Source organism: Equus przewalskii, chromosome 1 (assembly GCF_037783145.1).
Source record: "Equus przewalskii isolate Varuska chromosome 1, EquPr2, whole genome shotgun sequence".
Classification (NCBI taxonomy): Eukaryota; Metazoa; Chordata; class Mammalia; order Perissodactyla; family Equidae; genus Equus; species Equus przewalskii.
Genome location: NC_091831.1, coordinates 88,879,712 through 88,905,862, shown reverse-complemented (window position 1 = coordinate 88,905,862; position 26,151 = coordinate 88,879,712). Strand labels below are relative to the sequence as shown.

At 46.5% G+C, this 26,151-nt stretch overlaps 1 protein-coding gene across 3 annotated transcripts in view; it reads left to right on the top strand.

Annotated features, from left to right (window-relative positions):
• The window catches only part of SH2D4B (SH2 domain containing 4B), a 92,218-nt gene that overhangs the window by 20,183 nt on the left and 45,884 nt on the right, over window positions 1–26,151 (top strand). For all 3 annotated transcript variants that reach the window (XM_070616746.1, XM_070616737.1, XM_070616754.1), the window contains 3 exons: window positions 1,272–1,431; window positions 3,452–3,602; window positions 16,271–16,418. In XM_070616746.1, the coding sequence (XP_070472847.1) occupies window positions 1,272–1,431; window positions 3,452–3,602; window positions 16,271–16,418 (459 nt within the window). The remainder of the gene's footprint in view (window positions 1–1,271; window positions 1,432–3,451; window positions 3,603–16,270; window positions 16,419–26,151) is intronic.

Sequence of the window (26,151 nt, the reverse complement as noted above, 5' to 3'; positions counted from 1 at the left end):
GGGATTAGACCCCTAGAGTTTTGCTAAGAAAACCCTGTGAGAGAAAGAGGGCAGAGGGCCGGCGGAGTCTGGGAGGGCTCTCACACCGCCACGCAGCTCTGACCTTGGGGCAAGGAGGTGGGGAGCAAGTGGACAGAGGGGTTCCAGCAGCCGTGCCGTCCACGGAAGGCCTGCCGGGAGGAGTCCGGCATCTCCCAGGAAGGAGCCTGCCCTGCTTGGGCAAAGGCAGGAGCCACCTGTGGGAAGCGTGGCCTTGGGCAATGCCGGGAGGGTGGGAGCTGGAGAGCTCAGGTTGCTTATGTCCCTGCAGCTCCATGTCTGTGGAGCACGTTCTCACGGCCACCGCGGCGCTCTGTGCCCAAGGTCACTCTATCCACCTTGCAAGTCTCGCTGGGCTCTGCCATGCAAAACCTTTAAATAGCCCATCCCTTGCACCTGGACCCTAGAAACAGGAGGTTTTTCTGATCCTACAAAGATGCAAGTTTCTGCATTCTCTCTATCCCCTTTCATTTCTTCTTGCAAAGCCCTCTGTTCTTTCTTGAACTCTCTTCTCTTAACACCTTGCCTGACACAGCTGCTGGCAACCAACACACCCCACCTGCCTTCTGTTTTCCAGCCACCTCCCTCAGAGCCACAAGCTCAGAAGGCAGGAGCGGCTGCCTCTTAAGCTAGTGTCCGACAAGTTTACCAGATGTTTGCTCCTGTGTCCCACGGATCTCCAGCCATTTGTCCGGCTCCACCTCACTCGCCGCCCAGCTGCCACGGCAGTGACATGCAGGGTCCGTTTCTGTCTCCACAGCACCCCGCTTTGGGGAGAGGCCTCCGTTTTAGGCGTGGGCTCACAGGATCTCTTATAACAGGCAAACTGGAAAGCTCAGTGGCTTCCTGCAACGCAGGTTTATTTCTTGCTCACGTCACAGGCTGACGTGGGTCAGGGAGACTCAGGGACCTTGCTGCTTCGTTTGCAACTCCAGTGTCTCCAGTTGTGTTTCTAGAGGTGGGCAGGAGAGAGCATCTCTGCTATGGGTCTTGGAGGCACCGGGCCTGGACACCTGCTGCGGCGGCTGACTCTGCTGCTGTGTTGCTCCCCAGAAAGAGTCGGAGGGAGGGAGCTGGGGCTGCTGTCTCTCTGGGATCCTTTCCATAGATGACAGCCTTCGGAGGGGGGTGTGACAGGCGGGTGAGCGCCATCAGCCAACTGGGTTGTCCTTACCAATGAGAATGCGGCCTGTTTCTTCTTCTCCCTTGTTCCTCCTTCTGTCCTGATGCAGCGAGCGACAAGCACATCCAGTGGCTCCTGGGGGCGGACGGCGAGGTCTGGGTCTGGATCATGGGCGACGGCCCCGGTGACAAGCCCTACGAGGAGATCTCTGAGGAGCTGATGGCTCAGCGGGCGCGGCTGCAGGCGCAGAGGGAGGCCGAGGAGCTCTGGTGAGTGGGCCAGGGGTGGGGGCCGCCCGCTTGTGTCTACAGGGTCTTTTCCCCTGGGTTCTGTAAGGTCCAAGCATCTTGGCTGTAAGCATTTTTGCCACAGGCATTTTCACCCTGTAACTAATTGGCCGCCAGGCAATTTAGATGTAAAAGACTCGATAACTGGTTGGCTGTTTCTACTTTGGTCATTTCGTTTCTCCATCGAGGAACTTCTCGCAGTTACTTCATTTTTAAAAATTTTATTTTATTTTGTTTTTTATAGTTTTTGAGGAAGATTAGCCCTGAGCTAACATCTGCTGCCAATCCTCCTCCTTTTGCTGAGGAAGACTGGCCCTGACCTAAGATCCGTGCCCATCTTCCTCTACTTTATATGTGGGACGCCTACCACAGCATGGCTTGACAACCGCTGCCATGTCCACACCTGGGATCCGGGCCGGCAACCCCTGGGCTGCCAAAGCAGAATATGCGCACTTAACCGCCGCACCACCGGGCCAGCCCCTCACAGTTACTCCGTTTTTATAGGATTTTAATCTTAGCCTCATAGCAGTCCATACGGTGAGGGGTGGACGTGCTGGTGGTGGTCTTAAAAGGATTCGCATTTCTTCCCATTGGCCACGTTATTGATGCTTCATCAAGCTGATGGATGAGGACAAGGAGCCCCAAGAGTTGGCTTCTTATTTGAAACATGCTGCGTTGGAGGGGGCGGCCTAGGCCTCGCGAGGGCACAGCGTTGACCCCCGTTTCCCACAGAACAGGACAAGCGCTTGGTTAGGTACCGTCCACACACGAAACAGAGTCAGTTGTTGGCACAGCATCACCGTGCATCTGCATACTAACGTTTTAAATGTCCTCAAATATTTTGTATTTCGCCATAAAGTCTTTTTAATTTTGTTGTCCGTTTTTTCACATTTCATTACATCCTCTTTAATTCGTGTCCTTCTTTTATTTTTCGCGATTTTATTTTTCCCAACCAGTTGCCTTATGGCAACTAGTTATGAGGCAAAAATTCTTCCTGCAAAGATGCGCGAGAGGAAACTACCCAGATCCGCTGGTGGGTCCAGGCCGGAGGAGGACGGGCGGGTGGAGGGGCAGGTCCCCAGCGGCCGCTGGCTGGTCAGAGCCCGGCTGAGACCGGTGACCCGGCATCATCTGGGTCTTGCCTCAGGAGGACCTTGTGGTTCGAATCCCGCGTCCACCTGTTAGAGGTGAGCTAGCCTGGGGCCTCAGTCTTCACATCTGTGCCGTGGGCGTCACAAGGCCCTTCCACCTAGACGGAGTGCCAGTTCACGACATAATACAACAGTGCCCTCGCTTTCCCCTCCTGGGGTTGACCCGGGACAGGGGAGCAGTTTGGGTTCACTTCATTGTCCACTTGTCCTCCTCGTGTTGCCCCTGTTTCTCATGCAAGATGGACGGCGGAGCCCCAGAGAGATTCGGAGTCAGACTTCTTGCATAACCACTTTCAACATTCTTTTGCCAAACTTGGAAATCCGTGTGAAGTTGACTCCAACACTTTCCACCCAATTTTTAACGACAGCGTTTTAATTGTAAAATTGTAGCAACAACCCACACTCACCACCTGAAATGACCTCAACGAGCATTGAAGGCAAGGCGTGCTGCATAATCGGCTTTATCCACACCTTGATAAGCTGATTAATATCGACCCATGACGTCATTTAAGATTCTGCCTGGTCTTCCTTTACTTGAGAAACTCAGCTTACTGGTCCTGTTAATGGACTTTCAGGTTGTTGGCAGTTTTTTGCGTTATTGAAGCCCTCTGATGAACACCTCCCACCCACACCTTTGTAAACTTGAGTGAGAAATGGGCTTTCTGAGTCTCTTTTCCCATACAGGTGAGCACCTATTTCTCCCCACCTTTGCCCACGTTGAGTTTTTCGACCTTAGACGTTTGCCATTCTGATGGACAAAGAACGGCGGCTCATAGTTTTTATGAGAAGTTCTGTCGTTCTGTGGTCCTTCGGTCTCCCACGCGAGCTCATACGGCTGGTTCTCTCGGAAGGAGACAGAAGGAGGCGGAGATCACCAAGAAGTTCCGGGATGCTCTGGCCAATGAGAAAGCCCGGATCCTGGCGGAGAAGTGGAAGGTGGAGATGGAAGACCGCAAGGCCGCTAAGGTTCTGGAGGAGGAGCGCATTCACGAAGAGTTCAAGGTGAGCCTTCTAGGGGGCGTCTGTGTGCGGCCGCATCCTCCGACTCCCGGGCCACTGGGCCGATTTCTGGTTTGCACCAGCCCTTGGCCATTGGTTGGTTCTGAGCGCTGTATGAGAACAGAAATCCGGCAATGTCTGAGCAGGGAGGAATTTGACATCTGGGCTAATCCACTTCTCATTGTACAGATAAGGAAACTGAAGCTCAGACAGGGGAAGAGACTTGCCAAGGCTGTTTGTAGTTGGGCACAGATGCAGGATCAGGACTCAGGCCTTTGCCTCCCAAACCAAGCATCCTGAAAGGAGGCCTGGAAGTTCTGAGTCTGTGGTCAGACCAGCCTAGGATCCAGTTCCAACTCTATGCTTACTGCTGTGTGACCTTGGGAAGCTTGCTGAACTTCTCTGAGCCTTCACTTTTTTGTTTGTAATGTTAGTGTAATAACAACACCCACCTTGAGGTTTTTGGAGGTTTCAAGGAGATGAAAAATGCACATGGTCTCTATTTTGAGATTTTTTTTTTTTTGCTACAGGAATAAATACATTTTTGGGGGGGGGTAGAAAATTCAGAAAATACATGTAAGCAAAAAGAAGAAAATAATCATCATGCTGAATCCCAACAATTGTATATTAATGGCATTTGCCCATTTTTGAGTTTTGAAAACCTTTTTTCCCCCAAAATGATTAGATAGTGAGGATATTGGCCCCTTAAGATCATTTCTGTTGCAAATGTTTTTCTCAGTGTTGTTGTTTTTTCCTAATTTTAGTTGTAGTGCTTTTGGGTGTGCAGAAGATTGAAATTTTTATTAGCCAACGATGTCAATCTTTATTATTTGTTTCATGCTTAGAAAGATCTGTGCCACTACAAGCTTATAGAAATACGAATCTACAGTTTTTTGTCTGTCTCTCGTGATTTTATTTCTTTGCACTTAATTTTCCTTCTCTTGGGGTTGTGGTGTGATAATCGGGCTCCGACTCTGTTTTCTTCCAGATGGTTGACAGGTGGTCCCAACACTGTTTACTATGAGGTCTGTCCTCTCCTCTCATTGGACTTGCTGGCTTCATTCTTACTTCTCACTTACTTATGAATCTCTTCGTGGATTTTTCTTCTTTGCCTGATTATTTCTGAGCCAGATTGACTTATTATTGTAGCTTTAAAATAAATCTTAACATGTGTTAAGGTAGGAACCTCTCATTGCTCTTCATTCCTAAAATGTCCATTTTCTTCTAATAGAGACACATATGAATTATTTTGTCGCTATCCTCCTCTCCCCAACAACAAAAAAACCACACGGTGGTTTTCATTGGAATTGCACCACATAGAGCTGTTTTTGTGGAAGTTGGACATTTTTGCGATATTCAGTCGATGAACCTTCTTGTTCAGGAATGTGTATGTTCTTCCTGTTATGCAAATCTTCTTTTTGTCTTTGATAAAGTTTGTTTTTTCAACACCTGTAAATGCACTGGTCACCCAGTCGCAAACATCCACAATAACTTATACAAACCTACGTGCATCTATCTTTTGGACTTTCGTAAACTTATTGTTTTATTTAAGTGCTCCACATTTCTTTTTTAGTTAAACCTTAGGTTTAATATTTTTTGTTGCTGTTGTGAATGTATTTGTTCTCATTACTTTAAAACCTGTTGCAGTTGCTAGTTATATACTTATATATAGTGATTTTATTTATTGATCTCCTTATTTAACTTTCTCTAAGTTATATATTCTTTAGGAGATTCCCTTGCATTTTAAATGAAGCAATACTTAATGTCAAAACATTATGTTTAAAAAGAATTTCAAACTTGCAGAAAAGTTGAGAGAAAAATAAAATGAATGCTCATATATTCTCCACTTAAATGCACCAATTATTAATATTTTGCCACATTTGCATTCTCTCTTTCTTCCTCTCTCTCTCTCTCTATATATGTATATACATACATATATATATGTGCACTTTTTTTGTTGCTGCTGTTTTGCTAAACAATTGGAAAGGAGGATGCAGACATCTTACACTCTAACCCAGAGGTTAGCCAACTGTTTTCTGTAGAGGGCTGGGCAGTAAATGCTTCAGGCTCTGTGGGCCCCACTGTCTCCGTCACAATTACTGTGCTGGGCCGTGGTAGCGAGTAAGCAGCCGTGACAGCATGGAAACAAATGCAAGCAGCTGTGCACCAATGAGACTCTATTTTAAATAGCAGACGGAGGCCAGCTTTGTCCAGGGAGCCTTGCTCTGCGGCCTCCTGGTCAAGTCCTTCAGGCGCATCTCGCACGAATACGGACATCTCCCTGCACAGCCACAGTAATCACCACCACACCTGCTGACATTAACAATGATTCCATGATAGTATCTAAAACCCCATCCATGGCGGAGAGAGATTTAGTTTATCTTGTTAGATTTTGCATGGGATGGATTAAGTCTTCTGGGGAAGAAAGCCAGTACCTTTTCTGTGTCTCTAACAGCGGGCCCCTGTTCCAGCCTCTGGCCTCGCTCTTCCCGATGTGGGCTGAGTGCAGAGGCTGGGAAGGCGGCTCAGTGGAACCCGGGTCCTAGGGCTTAGTTCGCAGGGAGGTGATGGAGGGACTGAGCTCCCAGTGGGGGTTTCCTGGCTGGTGGTCTCGTGGAGAAGCTCGGTGATCGACTGTGGGGTGCTCTGTGTTGGGGCTCACGGAGGGTTCAGTGAGGTCATCTGGCCAGGCCTTCAGGGTCACTGAGGACCCCAAATGCGGGCTTCGGGCATCATTTCCAAAGAAGGTTATGGTTGTTTTGTGTTTGTTTCTGTTTTAAAAATTAATTTGCTCAATGTGAATGTTTAAACTTTAAAACCCATAGTAATCCTGATTTGGTATCAGAAACACAAGCCGTGTCTGCAGGCCCGGAGGCTCGTTAGGCAGCGTCTGCAGGGGCCTCAGAGCGTGGACTCCAGCTGCAGGCCAGGTTGCAGCTGGAATGTTGTCTGTCAGAGCATCTGTCAGTGAGCTCCTCCTCATCACAGGGAACGGTGGCGCGCAGGCTGGAACAGTCTCTGAAAAGCTCTCTGTGGTGGATTAGTGGGGCTGCCGGTGGGTCCTTCACTGCCCCCTTTGAGAGGTGGGCTCAGTTTCCCCTCCCCTGAGTCCCGTGGCCTTGCGTCCAGCTGTGATCTGTGGAGGGCAGTGGAATGACTGTGTGTGATGTTCGAGGACAGGCTGCAAGAGACGTGCAGCTTCCACGTCCACCCCTCCTGCACTGCCCCCTTCCAGAAGCTGCCCCGTGGGAAGCCCTGCTGGCCTGGATGGCGGTGCTGGGAGGAAACTGGCCGGCCCGCGAGAGAGGAGGGGCCGGTGGAGGAGCACCGGGCACCAGACAGCCCTCACTGGGCTTCTTGTTCTTCCAGCGTCGCGTCTCGACCAAGTGACGGACCTCCGCGGACACCACGTGGGGCCGAAGGGCCACCAGCCAAGCCCTGTCGAAATTAATCATCTACAGAAGCACAAGCCAATAACGGCCGTTGTTCAAGCCACTACATTTTCTGGAAGTTTGTTTTTACTCAGATAACAAACGGCTTCACCGAAGGGATTTATGCATCAGATTAGAGATTGACTTAGATGATTTTTATTGCATCTTTTAACACCAAGATTCTAACATAATGTGAGTCTTGCATGCAGCAATGTGCCAAGAGCATCATCTGATTTAACCCTTTTTTCCCCTGAGAACCTATATGCAGGTTATTTGAGGGGAGGAGGGAGGTGGTAGCAATACACGCCCTGCTCTCAAAAAGCTGACTAGAATGCGAACTGGTGCGGCTACTGTGGAAACCAGCATGGAGATTCCTCAAAAAAATTAAAAATAGAAATACTGTACGACCCAGCCATCCCACTACTGGGTATTTATCCAAAGAACATAAAATCAACAATTCAAAGAGACTTATGCACCCCTATGTTCATTGCAGCATTATTCACAATAGCCAAGATGTGGAAGCAACCCAAGTGCCCATGAACTGATGAGTGGATGAAGAAGCAGTGGTATTTATATAGAGTGGAATACTACTCAGCCATAAAAAAGACAAAATCATGCCATTTGTGACAAGATGGATGGACCTTGAGGGTATGATAAGCAAAATAAGTCAGACAGAGAAAGACACACACTGTATGATTTCCGTCATGTGTGGAAGATAAACAAACAGATGGAGAAAGAGAACAGATTAGTGGTTCCCAGAGGGGAAGGGGGTGGGGGGAGGGCAAAAGGGGTAAAGGAGCACATATATATGGTGATGGATGACAACTAGACTATTGGTGGTAAACACAATGCAGTCTATTCAGAATCAGAACTATAATAATGTACACTGGAAATTTACACAATGTTATAAGCCAATACGATCTCAAAAAAAAAAAGGGCTTACCGGGTGCTGGGGAGAGAAGATAACTCCATGAGCGACCCTCAGCCCACCCACGCCATAGGGACTACAGTGGAGGACATAGGAGTTCCTCCAGGAATCTGGGCGCGAGCAAAGACAGGAGACGGAAGGCAGATAAGTGGACTGATGAATGGTCTGCTGGGGGAGAGCAAAAAGCATGTGATGGGTGGAGCCAGACGTAAGCCTGGAGGGGCAGGCTGTGGACCCTGGAGCGAAGCTGCCTGAAGGAGGTGGGCTGGTCTCTGTGGGCAGAGCAGAGCTGTGAGGATCCAAATGCAGAGGGACGTGGTTGGATCAAGTTTCGTGAGGAGAACTGGTGGTGATGGTGCAGGTCCAGTGGTGGAAGTTTGGGGAGGGAAAGGCCAGTTAGGAGATTTTTCACTGGTCTCCATGGGAAATGATGTCTGTGGCTATGGAGAGAGAGAGACGGGGATGGACACAGAGAAAGGGCGGTGGTCAGGGCAGCAAGGCGTAGCATCAATTTGATGTTGGGACGAGGGAAAGCAAAGAGCGGGGGCATCTGAGCCCCAGGCGGAGGGATGAGTGGACGGCACCACCCTCCTGGCTGTGGAGAGCTGGAAGGAGGTGCGGTCTTGGAGGAGAGAATGAGCTTGGCCTGGCTGTGCGGAGGTTTTTTTTTTCCCCTTGCCCAGAACTGGGAGAAGGGCTAGGGGCTGAGGTGGAGGAGGGAACCTGAGTGAGGAGGCTGGTGGTGGAGGGAGGTTGGCTGGGCTGGCTTTGGGCAGCCTCTGGTGAGCATGTAGGCAGCTTCTGCAGATTCTCCCGGTCATAGGAATGATGATAGTCAAAGTTCCTTTTAGAAAATGGGGGGAAAATCCCAGAATCTTGTGTGGGGTTAAAGAGGGAACTTGAAAATAGAAGATACAGCTGGAAACTGGTTTGTAAAAACGGCTTTGTTGTGGCTGGCGCCGTTTGAAGGCAATTCACATGCACATAAAAGGCTTCCTTTAGCAAAAAGGACATCACGAGGCCGGATAAAACTTGTATTTTTTTCTGCTTTCCTTACTCATAAGCCTGCTTTGGGTGCTTCTTCCTCTGCTTAAGACCACAGAACAGGGACAGTAAGGACCCTGCTGTCTCCCTCTGCCTCGGGTCCCGGGACCCTCCTTCTTGCTCTCCTGCTCCGACCTCCTCCCAGTTTCCCCATAAGGCACAGACACAGCTGACACAGTGAAGGTGTCCTTTGATTTTTCTCCATTTTCTATTCAAGGCTGCTCTCCTTTAGGTTTTTCTCTTTTAAGGTTGGAGTTCATTTTGGCCTCATAGTGACATCCTCTTCACCAATAGAAACTATCGTTACCTTATTCCCAATAAAGTTATAAGTCGGGGGAAAACCTTCCACTTTTCAATTTTCTCTTGAAAATTGTAGACTTTTCCTGAGTGTCTCTTGGACAAGGTTGGCGTCAACAAGACGACATGGTGTCCTTTACCCTTTCCTGTCATGGGTCATCACAAACCCTGTCTTGTCTTCATCTATTCAATAATTCACCCACTCTTACCATCAGCGTTTATGGAATACCTACTGTATGCTGGGCCTTTGCTGGGAACCGGTGATGGAGGAAGGAGAGACAGGGGCCTGACCCTTTTGGAGGGCATCATCCCACAAAGGCAGCGGTGTTATTGGGGCCAGGCTAACAACAGTAACGACCAGAAAAGAGTGTCTGTCCCAGTGACATTTTCCCTCAGAGTGAGGTGGACCCCACGGGCCTTGGAGACTCCTCCGGTGCTGGTACCGATGGGTTTTCAGGAGAAAGAGACTGAGTCAGCAGGACAGCTCAGAGCTGGGCTTGTCGGAAAAAGGCAGTCGATCCCAGAGGGGGAAGGGAGTGTTCGCAGGTCTGCCTTTTGGCTGCGCTGGCTCTTGGGTGCCAAACACAAGAAAAGTGGACTTTTTTTCAATGATCACAAACGGGCCAAAGGATGCGGGTAGTAGCAACGACAATGAGTTTCTGCCAAGGGTGGAGCATTTTAGCAAAACCGCAGAGAGAAAGATCCAACACTCTTTATTTGCAGTCACAAAATGCTTTCTTTTGTCGTCCCCATCCCTGTGGAGAGCTTCCTTTGTCACAGGAAGTGGCTGGTTATTTTCCTTTGAGACGGAGGAAACATCAGGCTCCCTGGGCGTTGTCCTCCACTCTCTCAGACGAAGAGGATCCAGTGAGCAGAGGGGCTGCCATTTATTTATTTATTTGGGGGTAGTAATTTTTTTCCCCACTTCATTGAGATGTGATTGACAAATAAAAATCGTATCTATTTAAGGTGCACCATGTGATATTTTGATACATGTACACGTCATGAAATGATCACCACAATCAAGCTAATTAACATATCCATTGCTTTACCTAATTACCTCTTTTTTGTGGTGTGAACGCTGATGATTTACCCTTAGCAAATTTCAAGTATCCGATACAGTATTAACTACAGTCATCGCGCTGTACGTTGGATCTCCAGAGTTTATTCATCTCGCGTAACTGAAACTTCACGCCTTCTCACCAAACATGAGCTAAGTGTGTATCAGCAGATAAATGGATAAAGAATATGCAGTGTATATATTATATATATATATATATATATACATACAGTGGAATATAATTCAGTCTTAAAAAGGAAGGCCAAATCCTGCCATTTGGGCCAGCATGGATGAACCTGGAGGACGTTATACTGCAGTGAAATAAGCCAGACACAGAAAGACAGGCACTGCGTGATGCCACTTATACGTGGAATGGAAACAGTTGTAGAGAAGAGAGAGTGGTGGTTGCTAGAGGTTCAGGGGGTGGGGGTGTGGGCGCTGCCATTCCATTTGCTGCTTCCTGCACCCACAGCTGGTTGGAGTAGGAACACCGCATGGTTCTTTGAGGCGGGCCGTCAAATGCCCCTTGTCCCCTGTACGCCTGACATGACCCTTGTCTGGGGTTGCAGTCTCCTTGTTATGGGCTGAATTGTGTCCCCCTACAATACGTGCGTCGAAATCCTAACCCCTAGCATCTCAGGATGTAACTGTGTTTGGAGATAAGGTTTTTAAAGAGGAAATTAAGTTAAAATGAGGTGTTTAGGGTGGGCCCTAATTCAATATGACAGGTGTCCTTATAGTTAGAGGAAATCTGGACACAGACATGTGTGAACGTGGAGGAAAGACCACGTGAAGACACAGGGAGAAGATGGCCGTTTACAAGCCAAGGAGAGAGGCCTCAGGGGAGACCAACCCTGCCGACTCCTTGAGCTTAGACTTCTGGGTTCTAGAGTGTGGGACAACACATGTCTGCTGTTGAAGTGCCCTGGTCTGTGGTGTTTTGTCATGGCAGCCTGAGCAAGCTAGTGTACTCCTTATCAGGACCAGGAGCAGGAGCAGGGGGTGGAGCCCTGTGGCTCTGGCAGCCTTGTCTGTATCTTTATTGATACCTTCTCACACCTGGAAGGCTCCCGTGGGCGGGGGGTAGGTCCGAAGCACCTGGGTGGCAGCTGTCTTGGTTGGTGCCCTGTGTACCGAGCGATGTGGTGACCACAGTCAGATTAGGGAGGCCTGGAGGAGGAATGGGAAACCTACAGTGTAAACTGTGAAGTGCTGTGCCAGTGGGAGAAGTGACTTTTTTGTGCTGCTGAGACGCTAGTGACCGATGAAAGTAAGATCCGACTTTGAAGTGAAACTCGACTTATTCTGCTTTACAGTCAGACAGACTTCGGTTCCAATTTTGCATCCGTCACTAACTCTCTGTTCTAATATTTCCCATCTTAAAACTCACTCACCCTCCCCATTTCCCTCTTAACCCCACCTTCCCCTCCAGCTGCTGCTCCCTGGAAGGGTTGTCTGCAGTCACTTCCACCTCCTCCCCGTGTAGCCTGGACCCTCCACTCCCCCAGGGCTGCTGGTGACAAGATCTCCCATCATGCCTCCGGCTTCTCTGTCCTTATCTTTTGCAATGCCTCAGCTGCCTGCAGCTCAGCTGACCACTCCCTTTCACTTGAAATGCTTCCTTCTCTTGGCTTCCCCAATGCACATCGCCCCTTCTGGGTTTTCCTCTCACCCCTTGGCCTCCTTCTCAGTCTCTTTTTCTACTTCCAACTCTTTCTCTCAACCTTTAAATGGTGGTGTGTCCCAAAGCCCTGTGGTTGTTTCCTCTTGATCTACATTCTTTCTCTCAGTGACAGCATTAAGTCCCACGGCTGAGAAATATCCTCCCAACTCAGACGATCTCTCGGTCAAGATCTTCAGCCTCACCTCGGCTGTAAGCCCCAGGCTCACGCGCCCCACTGCTAACGGCCTCTCGGATGTTGGACGGCATCTCAAACTCATCAAAAATAGAATTTTGATTTTTTTTTTCCCTCTGGCCACAGTGGATAATTCTGTTCTCAAACACACCCAACCCAGTCACAATGCTGGGGACATTGCATTGTGGCTTCTTCCGCCTGGAAATTTCTTCTCTCTGATGCTCACTTATCAGCCTCCTTCTTATTGTTTGGGTCTCAGATCATACGTCACCCCTTCGGAGACGACTTCTGGTCATGAGGACTCAAGGAGCCTCCGAGATTCTCTCTACCACTTACCCTGTCTTAATTCTTTGCACACTGTTTATTATTTTCTGATACTTCTTGATTTTTATTTGTTGAGTGTTTTTTGCCCATTGGAAGGCGAGCTCCAAGAGATGGGGACGGTGTCTGCCTTGCTCTGTGCTGTATCCCCAAGCCTAGAACAGGCTGAGCCTCCTAGAGTCTGAAGAAGTATTTGGTGAATAACTAGATGAAGCCACTTACCTTCTTCAGTCCTTAATTCCCAACTCTTAGAGAGTGGATCATTAGGAAGTTGTAATTTTGTCTACTTTTTAGAATTAAAAAATTGATCGTTGAGGTGGAGAAAAGTCCTCAATCTCTGCCATTTCAGAGGCAACAAAACCTTGTGTCTTTTAAAACAAGGGATGAAAAACTCACAGTTGTCTGCCCTTTTTTCTTGTTGATCCATTAAAATAGAAGCAAAGGATGGGAAAAGTTATAAAACACCAGGAGTGAGATGAGAGGAGAGAATGGCTGAGAAGATGCCCACACAAGTCTGGGAGCTGCAGGAGAGGGACCGTGCTGGGGGCTCAGTGGGGTGACTGTTAGAAGGGGGCCCAGCCCAGAACCCCCACAGGCCAGGGCCTGGAGGCACGAGAGACAGTGAGGGGTGGGGCTGAGAATGTGGGACTGGCGACCAGTCAAGTGTGTGGCTGGCTGGACCCTCGTGTCCCCGTTTTCGCCTGTTTCTGCCAGGCTGCTGTGTCCCCCCGCTGACCAGAAGGAGATGGGGAGCTGGAAGGGACCGAGCAGGTGAGGGGCAGGTGGGAAACAGGAGGACTAAGCAAAGGTCTGAACCCTGAACAGTGGGACCTACAGCCAGGGTTGCCCCTAGCGGGTATGGGGCTGATAAAAACATTTTTGTGGGGTCTTTGTCTATATTAACAATTTGAGCCACATAAAATCAGCCGGTTAGGTCTATTCTGGTGACTTGATCTCATGTGATCTTGTGATCAAATTCTGTCCTGGCCATAAGGATCCATCTTCTGGCCAGGCCACCTTCCTGGAACCGTGGTGTGGCCACCAGGCCCCAGGATGACTCCAGAAGTACGAATCCTGGGACTCCTTGGGGCATGTGATCAACTGCTCGCCTGGAGGAGAGGGTCAGAGAGCCCCTGGAGGGGAGAAACAGGGACGAGGGCTCCTCGGGGACCTGCTGTGGGCTTGGGACACCTCAGCTGCACTGCACTTCTGCCCCAGCCCGTCCTGGGGGGACCTGAGGGGGAAATTCACAAAGAAGGCATTCAAAGCGTGGGGTTCCCATGAAGTGTGGGGCCCTGCTTGCTTGGGTGTAAGGGCCGTCCTGCCTCCCCCATTGACCCCTGGAACGCTGGGGGTCAGACAACACCCAGGTAGGACAGAGAAGACATGGAATCGTCTCAGAGAAAGGACCCGTAGAGCCTTACACTTGAGGGCTCCCCCGTGAAATGCAGTCATCCCAGAGTGAAGGCTGGCTCTCGAGGATGCCCTGTCCACACACGCCGAGTGTCCGTCCAGATCCTTCCTTCTTCTCTCCTGCATGTGAACAGTCAGGGAACTTCAGCTGTCTGAGGAGAGCCTCAACACGAACCACAGGCACCAGATAAAGCAAACTTTAAAGCAAACAAAAAGCGAAAAAAATGGAGGAAATAGACCTAAATCAGAATGTGGGGGAGAAAGAGCTCGGAGCTCCTCAGCAATGAGCTATCGCACCCATGAAACGAGTGGAGCGTGCAATGAAGCGAAAAGGGACACCCACAGAACGGGAACCCGGGCCTGGGAACGGCACAGGCAGCAGCCGAAATGAAAAAGTCAGCGGAAGGTTTGGAAGATAAAGTCAGTGGAATCAACCAGGAAGCAGAGCAAAAAAGACAAGAGACAGAAAATGAGAGAGAAGCTAGGGCACTTGCAGGATCTGCTCAGGAAGTCCCGCAGTTGACAAACAGGAGTTCAAGAAAGAGAAGGAGAACGGAGAGGAGCGTGATGGTCAGAGGAATCCTAAGCATGGATGTGTTGGGCTGGAGAGACCGAGACTCCGGATTGAAAGCACCCAGGGCCAAGGACAGTCAGTGAGAGGAAATCCACACCGAGATGCGGCGCGTAAAAAGTTCACGAAATCAGTGATAAAGAGGGAAATTAACCTCCCCCAGAAGAAGGAGGATCCCAGGGGCAGCAGCGGATGCCAGAAGACGGGGAGGTAAGGTCTTCCGGATTGGGCAGGAAAATGATTTTGAATCAAATGTAATGCTCAGCTCAATCAGCAGTTACATCTGAGGGTGGCGTGTAGATGTCTTCAGCCAAGACTCAGGAAGTGACTCTCTGTGCGTCTTTCCCTGAAAAGCACTGTGAGGCGTGTCTCTGCAGAATGAGGACACGGCCGAGAAAGAAAACGTGGAAGAAACAGGGGCTTCAGCTCGGGGAAGCTGAGATGTGAGTTCTGGGCGGGTGGAGGGACGGGAGGCCTGGATAGCAACCAGCTGAGACTGGAGAAGGAGGAAAGACGGCACCTGGGAGTGGGGATGTCCTGTGGAAAAAGGTAATTTCTGTGTTATTTCTTATAATAAAAAGCACTTGGTTAAACACAGAGAAAGATTTGCTACAGATCTTAGAGCAGTTTGGGAAAATTCAATACTCAACTTCAAGATAAAACAATAAGTAACTCAGGAAAAAAAATTATTTGAAAGGAAAAGCCATCATCCAGCCAACTTTTACTGAATGTAAGACACCCTCAACTGTAAAACTTATCATTCCTTTAAGAAGAAAGAAAAAGCTGTTGCCTATTAAAAAGGCAACTTGTAAGTTGTGGGACCCGTCCACGTTTCAGAGGTTGTGTTAGAAAGTTAAAAAATGTGCTCCTTAGAATTGGTGGAATTAGCGCCCTAGTTGGCTTAGCAGTGAACTGTATTTATGTAAGTACTGATTTAGCCACAAATCGTGATATAAATTTATTTTGAGGACGAGAAGAGGACAAGTGTGATGTGTACCTGTGTGGGACATCTAAGGGTTAAATACTTATGGACCAAAAAAGAAAGGCGGTCAATGTCTAGACTCGATGTTAAGAATCAGCAGCGTTACTGAGACACGGAGGTAACCACATGAAAGAAGGCTGCCATAGCTGACAACGGTGGGCTCGGCCCGGGGCGGGGGGGGGGGGGGGTAGGGTGGGGAGCAGTGGTTTGGGGAATTGCTGTTTTCTCTAACAAGCCTGTGCGTATCTGATGCGTGATTGACAGGTGCATGTTACTTTGATGTGAACAAAGTTAGAATAAAACACACACACACACACACACACACACACACTTGATCTTTTTGGAGCTTAAAAATGGGACAAAAATTGGAGATTTGGGGCACCCAAACCTACTTTCTCTTTGAACTATCTTATCTGGACGTAAGGTCAGGCCATGACCATATCCTGCTTGATTGGCCTCCAGAAAGGCTGGGTACCCTCCCCGTACCTCCCCTCCGTTGTCCCCCAGAATGGAAGGGTGGTCACAGATGGCCCGGAGTCCTCTTATCTTTGCAGAAGGCTGCACAGTTTACAAACTGTTCCAGGCATTTCACCCGTTTGGTCCTTGCCAAAGCCTTGACAAGCTGCAACCACCTGCATTTCATGTGCGTAGAGGCCTGGACGGGAGCGGCCGCGGGGGCCGACCCCACCGGAGATGGCTCAGCCCTGCCTGCCGCAGACTCACAGTGTGGCTGTCGCCTGACCCCATTCTGTCCCTGTGATGTTTTAGAGGAAAGAGGAAGAGGAGAGGAAGCGAGGGGAAGAGCAGATTCGCCTCCAGGAGGAGCAGAGGGCAAAGGAGCTCTACTGGAGCCTGAAGCGGGCGCAGCTGCAGAGCCCGGCCAGCGAGAGCGAGGAGCGCGCCTGGGAGGAGCAGCGTGAGTACCGCCCGGCCTGCCTGCCCCCTGCTCCCCCAACTCACTGAGTTGCTGAGTCTTCGTTCCAGCTCACTCACTCAGCCCGGGGCCAGCCACGTGCGTGGTCCTGCTGAGGAGTCAGAGGGTAAAGGCTGGAGGGCATATTCCTAACACCAAAAACAAAACCCTACTGAGTAACCGGTAATTTCCTGGCTCTGCGCTAAGCCCTGGGGATCCAGAGATGAGGGACCATGGGGCTCGTCTAGGAGGGCCTCTCCGGCCGGGCAGGAGATGGACACACAGGCTAAGGGCTGTGAGGGAGAGTGAACCACGTACCGATGGAGCAGAGTGCCTGTTGTGGGGGTTCCAGATGAGGTGCTGTCATGTGAGGCTTGAGGGTGGCCCGGGAGCCACTGAGACCGAGAGGCTGGAGAGGATGCTCTGGAGGGAGCACTCAACGTGTGTAAGGCACGGCCACAGAGCGTGTGCTGTGCTTAGGAAGCTGGAGAGGGGTGGGCAGCCGCAAAGCTCGGAGAGTGTCCTGGGTGGTGGGAAGTTGGGTGGGAAGTTAGGTGGGATGGGGTTGGAGGGTGGTGTTTGAATACGTCCCCGGGATTTGCTTTCATCAGGATGGTAAGACATGCACACACAGAAACGACTGTGGCTCAGGAAGAGGGTTTTCCTCGCAGGGTCCCAGAAGCAGGAGGCAGAGCACACCATGCAGGGCCCCACGGGGAAGCACCAGGGTCAGTCAGGAGCAGGGAGCCAGCGCGAGATGTGGGCAGGAGCCTTTATCGTGGTTTCTTTGGGAAGGGGAAGGCGAGGAGGGGAGAGCAGGTTAGGACGGGCTGGTGTGAGTGACTTCAGCAGGCTCCAGGGTAGACGGCTGCTCCGGCTGTCTGATCCTGGCCCTCTGGTGATGAGGCAGGTGGCCAGGGACCCCGAGTGTGAGGGCTCCACAAAGGAGGTGGCTGGGATACGGGGTTTGGACTGGGTGGTTTGTGTGTGACGGGCTCGCTTGCAGGTGAGTCCTGTACTGTCTTTAGGGATCGGCCAGCCCTCTTTAGGGTCACCAAGGCCCCAGATGTGAAAACGTCAAAAAATACAGAAAATAGAAAGGTGTGATTAACACGAGTGGACAGTGGGAATCTGAAGGTGAGAGCATGATTCAGGCTGGGTTTGGGTGTGAGCGAGAGGAGGCTGTTGCCATGGTGCACGTTAGGGACGACTGGACCTAGGGCCACAGTGAGGAGAGCAGAGCTGCGAGGTGCCTCCTCCTGGCCAGTCCCCTGTCCTCAGCACTTCTTAACCACATGCCAGCTTCCTTAAACAGACTTTAAAAGAAACTAAGATATAATTCACATACCATAAAATTCATCCTTTTAAAGTGTACAGTTCAGTGGTTTCTGTTGTACTCACAAAGTTGTGCAACCATCGCCACTAGACAATTCCAGAACATTTTCCTCTGCACAAAAAGGAGCTTGGTGCCCATCGGCAGTTACTCCTCCCCCCACCGCACCCCTGGAAAGTGCTAATCTAATTTCTGTCTCTCTGGATTTGCCCGTTATGGACATTTCATATAAATAGAATCAAACAGTATGTGGCCCTTTGTGTCTGGCTTCTTTCACTGAGCATCATGTTTTCAAGGTCCATCCACGCTGCAGCCTGTGTCATGACTTCATTCCTTTTTATGGCTGAATAAAATTTTAATGTGTGCATATTCCACGTTTTTGTTTATCCATTCGTCAGTTGATGGACGTTTGGGTTGTTTCCACTTTTTGGCTGTCATGGATAACGTTGCTCTGAACCTTCATGTATGTTTTTGTGGGAACATGTGTTTTCAGTTCTCTTGGGTATGTATCTAGGAGTAGCATTTCTGGGTCATGGGAACTTTATGTTTGCCGTGTTGAGGAACTGCCCGTACCGTTTTGCAGAGCGGTGGCATCATTTTACGTTCCCACAGCAGTGGGTGAGGGCTCCCGTTTCTCCACATCCCTGTCGGCGCTTGTTTTGAGTCTCGCCACCCCAGCGGATGTGAAGTGATAACTCATGGTTTTGATTTGAATTTCCCTAATGACGAATGGTATTGAGCATGCTTTTATGTGTGATTTGGCCATTTGTATAACTTCTTTGGAGAATTATGCATTCAAGTTCCCTGCTCAGTTTTGAAAATTCTGTCTTTTGTGGACCTGTAGGAGTTCTTTATACATTCTGGATGGAATTCCTGATAGATATATGATTTGCAAATATTTTCTCCCATTCTGTGGGTTGTCTTTTCACTTTCTTGGTAGTGTCCTTTGAAGCACAAATTTTCCATTTCGATGAAGTCGAATTTATCTATTTTTTCTCTCTTTGCTTGTGCTTTGTGCTGTGGCTAAGAAACCACTGCCTACCCCAAGGTCACAAGATTTACACCCATGTTGCTTGTAAGAGTTTTATAGTTTCAGCTCTTACACTTAGGTGTCCAATGCACTTTGAGTTAAGGTTTGTGGGAGGAGGGTTCCCAGCTTAATTCACTTGCATGTGGCTACCAGTTGTCCGAGCGCCATTTTGTTGAAAACATTCTTTGGATGGCCTTGGTACCCTGAGTTGAAAATCAGTTGACCCAAGATGTGTTCGTTTGTGGACTCTTGTTCTAGTCCATTGATCTCTATGCCTGTTCTTATGCCAGTACCACATGATCTTGATTACTGTAGCCTTGTGGCAAGTTTTGAAATTGGGTAGTATGAGACCTCCGAGGTTGCTCTTCTTTTCCTGGGTTGTTTTGGCTGTTCTGGGTCCCTTGCATTTCCGTATGAATTTTAGGATTAACTTGTCGATGTCTGCAATAAAGCCAGCCGGGATTTTGATAGTCATTGCATTGGTTCTATAGATTAATTTGGGGAGTATTGCTCTTTTTTTTTTTTAGGTGATGAATTATTAACTAACTTTATTGCGTTAATAATTTCACAATATATACATATAGCAAATCATTGCATTATACATCTTAAATGTACACAGTGTTATATGTCAGTTATATCTCAATAAGGCTGGGAAAAAAAGTTACAGGAAAAGTTCCAGACTGTGGGTAGGGACGATGTGTTTGGTTTTATTGTTGTGGTTGTTTTATTTGAGGGGACATATTTTTAAGTTGAAAAATAAACAGAAAGTCAAAGTGAAAAAAAAGAAATGTAACGTGCAGGGACTGGGGCGTGTTAGAGGACGAGCGAGGAGGCCAGTGTGGCTGGAGCGGAGTGTGGTTGAGAAGGAGGTAGGAAGTGAGTCAGAGGAGCAGCCAGGGGTATGTCAGGACTTCGAGTCTTATTCCAAGTGTGACAGCAAGCTGCAGAGCCCAGAGTGTCCTGATCTGAGTTATATTTTCAAGGGGCACTTGCCTGCTGTGTGGGGCAAGGGGGAAAGCGAGCAGACAGTTAGGAGGATGTTGCATAATCCAGGTGAGAGAGGATGGTTGGGCAAGAAGGTTAGCAGTGGGGGTGGAGAGAACTGTTCAGAATCAGGCTCTATTACACAGGCAGAGCAACCAGAAATTTATTTTTTTTTTCAATTATCTTATTGAGGTCATAATGGTTTATAACACTGTGTAATTTCAGGTGCACATTATTGTTTGTTAGTTTGTGTATAGACTGCATTGTGCTCACCACTAATAGTCTCATTTTTGCCCATCACCATATATATGTGCCCCTTTACCCATTTCGTCCACCCCTAGCCCCTTTCCCCTCTGGTAACCACTAATCTGTTATCCTTATCTATGTGTTTGTTTATCTTCCACATGTGAGTGAAATCATGTAGTATTGATCTTTCTCTGTCTGGCTTATTTTACTTAACATCTTACCCTCAAGGTCCATCCATGTTGTTGCAAATGGGATGATTTTGTCTTTTTCATGCCTCAGTAGTATTCCATTGTGTATATACCACATCTTCTTTATCCATTCATCTGTAGAAGGGCACATGGGTTGCATCCATGGCTTGGCTATTGTGAATAATGCTGCAATGAACATAGGGATGCAGAAATCTCTTTGAATAGTTGATTTCAAGTTCTTTGGATAAATGCCCAGTAGTGGGATAGCTGGGTCATGTGTTATTTCTATTTTCAACTTTTTGAGGAATCTCCATACTGATTTCCATAGTGGCTGCACCAGTTTGCACTCCCACCAGCTGTGGATGAGGGTTCCCTTCTTTCCACACCCTCTCCAACATTTGTTATTTTTTGATTTGGTGATTATAGCCATTCTGACATGTGTGAGGTGATATCTCATTGTAGTTTTTAAAAATAAATTTTATTGGGGTCATCATAGTTTATAACATTGTGAAATTTCAGGTGTACCTTACTATTTGTCAGTGACAATATAAATGGGCCCCTTTACCCCTTATGCCCACCCCCCAACCCCTTTCCCCACTGGTAACCACTAAAATGTTCTCTTTGTCCATGTGTTTGTATATCTTCCACATATGAGTGAAATCATACGGTGCTTGTCTTTCTCTGTGTGTCTTATTTCACTTAACATAATACCCTCAAGGTCCATCCATGTTGTTGCAAATGGGGTGATTTTGTCTTTTTTATGGCTGAGTAGTATTCCATTGTATATATATATATACTACATCTTTATCCATTCATCAGTTGATGGGAAGTTGGTTTACATCCATGTCTTGGCTATTGTGAATAATGCTGCAATGAACATAGGGGTGCATAAGTCTCTTTGAATTGTTGATTTCAAGTTCTTTGGATAAATGCCCAGTAGTGGGATAGCTGGGTCATATGGTATTTCTATTTTTAGTTTTTTGAAAAATCTCCATACTGTTTTCCGTAGTCACTACACCATTTTGCATTCCCACCAGCAGTGTTTGAGGGTTCCCTTTTCTCCACATCCTCTCCAACATTTGCCATTTTTAGTCTTAGTGATTATAGCCATTCTAATGGGTGTAAGATGATATCTAAGTGGAGTTTTGATTTACATGTCCCTAATGATTAGTGATGTTGAACATCTTTTCATGTGCCTATCGGCCATCTGTATATCTTCTTTGGAAAAATGTCTGTTCATATCCTCTCCCCATTTTTTTCTTCTTTTTGCTTGAGGAAGATTGGTCCTGAGCTAACATCTCTGCCAATCTTCCTCCATTTTGTACGTGGGATGCTGCCACAGCGTGACTTGATGAGTGATGTGTAGGTCTGTGCCCGGGGTCTGAAACTGTGAAGCCCAGGCCACCCAAGCAGAGTGTGCAAACTTAACTACTACACCACCAGGCTGGCCCCACTTCTGCCCAGTTTTTGATAGGGTTGTTTGCTTTGTTGTTGTTGAGTGTGTGAGTTCTTTATATATTTTGGAGATTAGTCCCTTGTCAGATATACAGTTTGCAAATATTTTCTCCTGGTTGGTGGGTTGTTTTATTGTTTTGTTCCTGGTTTTCTTTGCCTTCACAGAAGATTTTTAGTCTGATTTAATCCTATTAGTTTATTTTTTCTTCTGTTTCCCTTGTCCAAGTAGACATGGTATTCAAAAAGATCCTTCTAAGACTGATGTCAAAGAGTGTGCTGCCTATATTTTCTTCCAGAAATTGTATGGTTTCAGGTCTTACCTTCAAGTCTTTAATCCATTTTGAGTTAATTTTTGTGTATGGTGTACGACAATGGTCTACTTTCCTTCTTTTGCACGTGGCTGTTCAGTTTTCCCAACACCATTTATTGAAGAGACTTTCTTTTCTCCATTGTATGTTCTTGGCTCGTTTGTCGAAGATTAGCTGTCCATAGATGTATGGTTTTATTTCTAGGCTTTCAGTTCTGTTCCATTGAACTGTGTGACTATTTTTGTAACAGTTCCATGCTGTTTTGATTAATAAAGGTTTGTAGTATATTTCGAAGTCAGGGATTGTGATGCCTCCAGCTTTGTTCTTTTTTCTCAGGATTGCTTTAGCAATTCGGGGTCTTTTGTTGCCCCACATGAATTTTAAGATTCTTTGTTCTATTTCTATGAAGAATGTCATTGGGATTCTGATTAGGATAGTGTTGAATCTGTAATTGCTTTAGGTAGAATGGACATTTAAACTGTGTTTATTCTTCCAATCCATGTGCATGGAATATCTTTCCATTTCTTTATATCACCATTGATTTCTTTCAATAATGTCTTAGAGTTTTCATTGTGTAGGTCCTACAGCTTCTTCGTTAAATTTATTCCCAGACAGTTGATTCTTTTTTTGTGATTGTAAATTGGATTGCATTCTTGCGTCCTCTTTCTGCTAGTCATTATTAGAATATAGAAATGCAACTGATTTTTGTAAGTTGATTTTGTACCCTCCACCTTTGCTGTATTTGTTGATTATTTCTAATAGTTACTCTGATGGATTCTTTAGGGTTTTCTATGTATAGAACCATGTCGGCTGCAAACCGTCAGAGTTTTCCTTCTTCTTTTCCAATTTGGACTCCTTTTATTTCTTTTCCTGCCTAATTTCTCTGGCCGAACCCTCCAGTCGAATTAGAGTGCTGAGAGTGGGCATCCTTGTCTTGTTCCTGTTCTCAGTGGGATGGCTTTCAGTTTTTCCTCATTGTTTTCTCACGTTGGCTGTGGGTTTCTCATATATGGCCTTTGTTATGTTGAGGTACTTTCCCTCTATCCCCATTTTATCGTAAGTGGGTGTTAGATCTTGTCAAATGTTTCTCTGCATCTATTGGGATGATCATGTGGTTTTTATTCCTCATTTTGTTGATGTGGTGTATCACATTGATTGATTTGTGGATGTTGAACCCTCCCTGTGTCCCTGGTATGAATCCCACTTTATCATGGTGCATGATCCTTTTAATGTATTGCTGTATTCGCTTTGCCAATGTTTTGTTGAGGATTTTTGCATCTATGATCATGGCGATATTGCCCTGTAATTTTCCTTCTTTGTGTTGTCATTATCTGGTTTTCGTAGCAGGATACTGTTGGTCTCATAAAATGTGTTAGGAAGTGTTCTGTCACCTTCAATTTTTTGGAATAGTTTGAGAAGGATAGGTACTAAATCTTCTTTGAATGTTTGGTAGAATTCTCCAGAGAAGCCATCTGGTCCTGGACTTTTATTTTTTGGGAGGTTTTTGATTACTGTTTCAATCTCTTTACTTGTGATTGGCCTATTCAGATTCTCTATTTCTTCTTGATTCAGTTTTGGGAAGTTGTAAGAGTCTAGGAATTTATCTATTTCTTCTAGGTTGTCCAATTTGTTGATATATGGTTTTTCATAGTATTCTCTTATAATCCTTTGTCTTTCTATAGCATCCATTGTAATTTCTCCTCTTTCATTTCTAATTTTATTTATTTGAGCCTTCTTTCTTTTTTCTTTGTGAGTCTGGCTGGTGGTTTGTCAATTTTGTTTATCTACTCAAAGAACCAGCTCTTATCTTCGTTGATCTTTTCTACTGTGTTTTTGGTTTCAATTTCATTTATTTTTGCTCGTATTTTTCTTATTTCCCTCCTTCTGTTGACTTTGGGCTTTATTTGTTCTTCTTTTTCTACTTTTGTTATGTGTAGTTGAAGATTACTTATTTGAGATTTTTCTTGTTGAGGATGGCTGGTGTTGCTATGAATTTCCCTCTAAGGACCACTTTTGCTGCATCCCATAAAAGTCGGTATGCTGTATTTTCGTTTTCACTTGTCTCTAGGTATTTCGTGATTTCTACTTTGATTTCTTCATTGATCCAATGGTTGTCCAGTAGCATGTTGCTTAGTCTCAACAAATTTGTGACTTTCCCAGATTTGTTCTTGTAGTTGATTTCTAGTTTCATAGCATTGTGGTTGGAGAAGATATGTGATATGATTTTCATCTTCTTAAATGTATTGAGGCTTGCCTTGTTTCCCAATATATTGTTTATCTTGTCTTGATAATATTCCATGTGCACTTGAGAAGAATGTGTATTCTGCTCTTTGGGATGTAATGTTCTATATATATCAATTAAGTCCATCTGATCAAGTGTTTTGTTTAAATCCACTGTTTCCTTGTTGACTTTCTGTCTGGATGATCTATCCATTCATATAAGTGGGGTGTTGAGGTCCCCTACTATTATTCTGTTGTGATTAATTTCTCCCTTTAGAACTGTTAGCAGTTGCTTTTTATACTTTGCTGCTCCCATGTTAGGTGCATCTGTATTTATAAGTATTATGTCCTCTTGGTGGAGTGTCCTTTTTATCATTATATACTGCCCCTCTTTGTCTCTCACTGTCTTTTTTTATATTGAAGTCCAGTTTGTCTGACATAAGCAGGGCTACACCTGCTTTCTTTTGCTTGGAGTATCATCTTCCATCCCTTTACTCTGAGCCTGTGTTTGTCTCTAGAGCTGAGATGTGTTTCCTAGAAGCAGCATATTGTTGGTCTTGTTTTATAATCCATCCTGCTACTCTGTATCTTTTGATTGGAGAATTCAATCCATTTGCATTTAGAGTGGTTATCAATATATGAGGGCTTAATACTGCCATTTTATTTCTTGTTTTCCGGTTGTTCTATATTTCCATTGTTTCTCTTCCCTTGTATTTCTGACTGCCCTCTCAGTTTGGTGGTTTTCTGTGATAGTTTTCTCATTATTTATTAATTGTGGCTCTGCTCTGATTTTTTGTTTAGTATTTACCATGACGTTTGTATAAAAGATCTCATAGATGAGATAGTCCATTTTCTGACAGCCTTTTATCTCCATTAGCCTAAGCAGGTTCCATCCTTTTCCTCTTCCCCTTCTGAGTTATTGTTGTCAACAAAATCTTCTGTTTTGCGTTGTGAGTTTGCGACTAAATGGAGTTATTTTTTGATGCTTTCTTTCCCTTTATCTTTTTTTTAAATTTAAAGTTTGGCACCTGAGCTAACATCTGTTGCCAATCTTCTTTTTTCCTTCTTCTTATTCTCCCCAAAGCCCCCCAGTACATAGTTGTATATTCTAGTTGTGGGTCCTTCTGGTTGTGGCATGTGGGATGCTGCCTCAGCATGGCTTGATGAGCAGTGCTATGTCCAGGCCCAGGATCTGAACCAGCGAAACACTGGGCTGACAAAGCGGAGCACTTGAACTTAATCACTCAGCCATGGGGCCAGGTGTAACTTTTATTTTATAATTAAGCGTTTGCTAACTTGTTTTGATAGAGAACTGGAACTTTCTGATTTTGTCTGACTATTTATCTCCTTGCTCAAAGTTTTGTAAATCTTTGCCTTTTTCTTTCAGGTTGGAGGGCTTCCTTCATCATTTCTTGTAAGGGAAGTCTAGTGGCGATGAACTCCCTCAACTTTTGTTTATCTGGGAAAGCTTGTATTTCTCCATCATATCTGAAGGATAGTTTTGTTGGATAGAGTGTTTGTGGCTCAAAGTTTTGGTATTTCAGTATTTTGAATATATCATTTCAATCTCTCCTAGACTGTAACATTTCCTTTTTTGTTTTTAAAGATTTTTTTTTGGTGAGGAAGATTGGCCTTGAGCTAACATCTGTTGCCAATTTTCCTCTTTTTTTTTCTTCCCCAAACCCCAGTACATAGTTGTATATCCTAGTTGTAAGTCCTTCTAGTTCTTCTATGTGGGATGCTGCCACAGCATGGCCTGATGAGTGGTGTGTAGGTCCACACCCGGGATCTGAACCAGCAAACCCCAAGCTGCTGAAGTGGAGCCCATGAACTTAATCACTGTGCCACTGGGCCAGCCCCACCTGTAATGTTTCTGCTGAGAAATCCACTGAAAACCTGCTAGGGGTTCCTTTGTGAGTTACTTTCTTCTGCCTTGCTGCCCTTAGTATTCTTTGTCATTGACTTTTGCCAG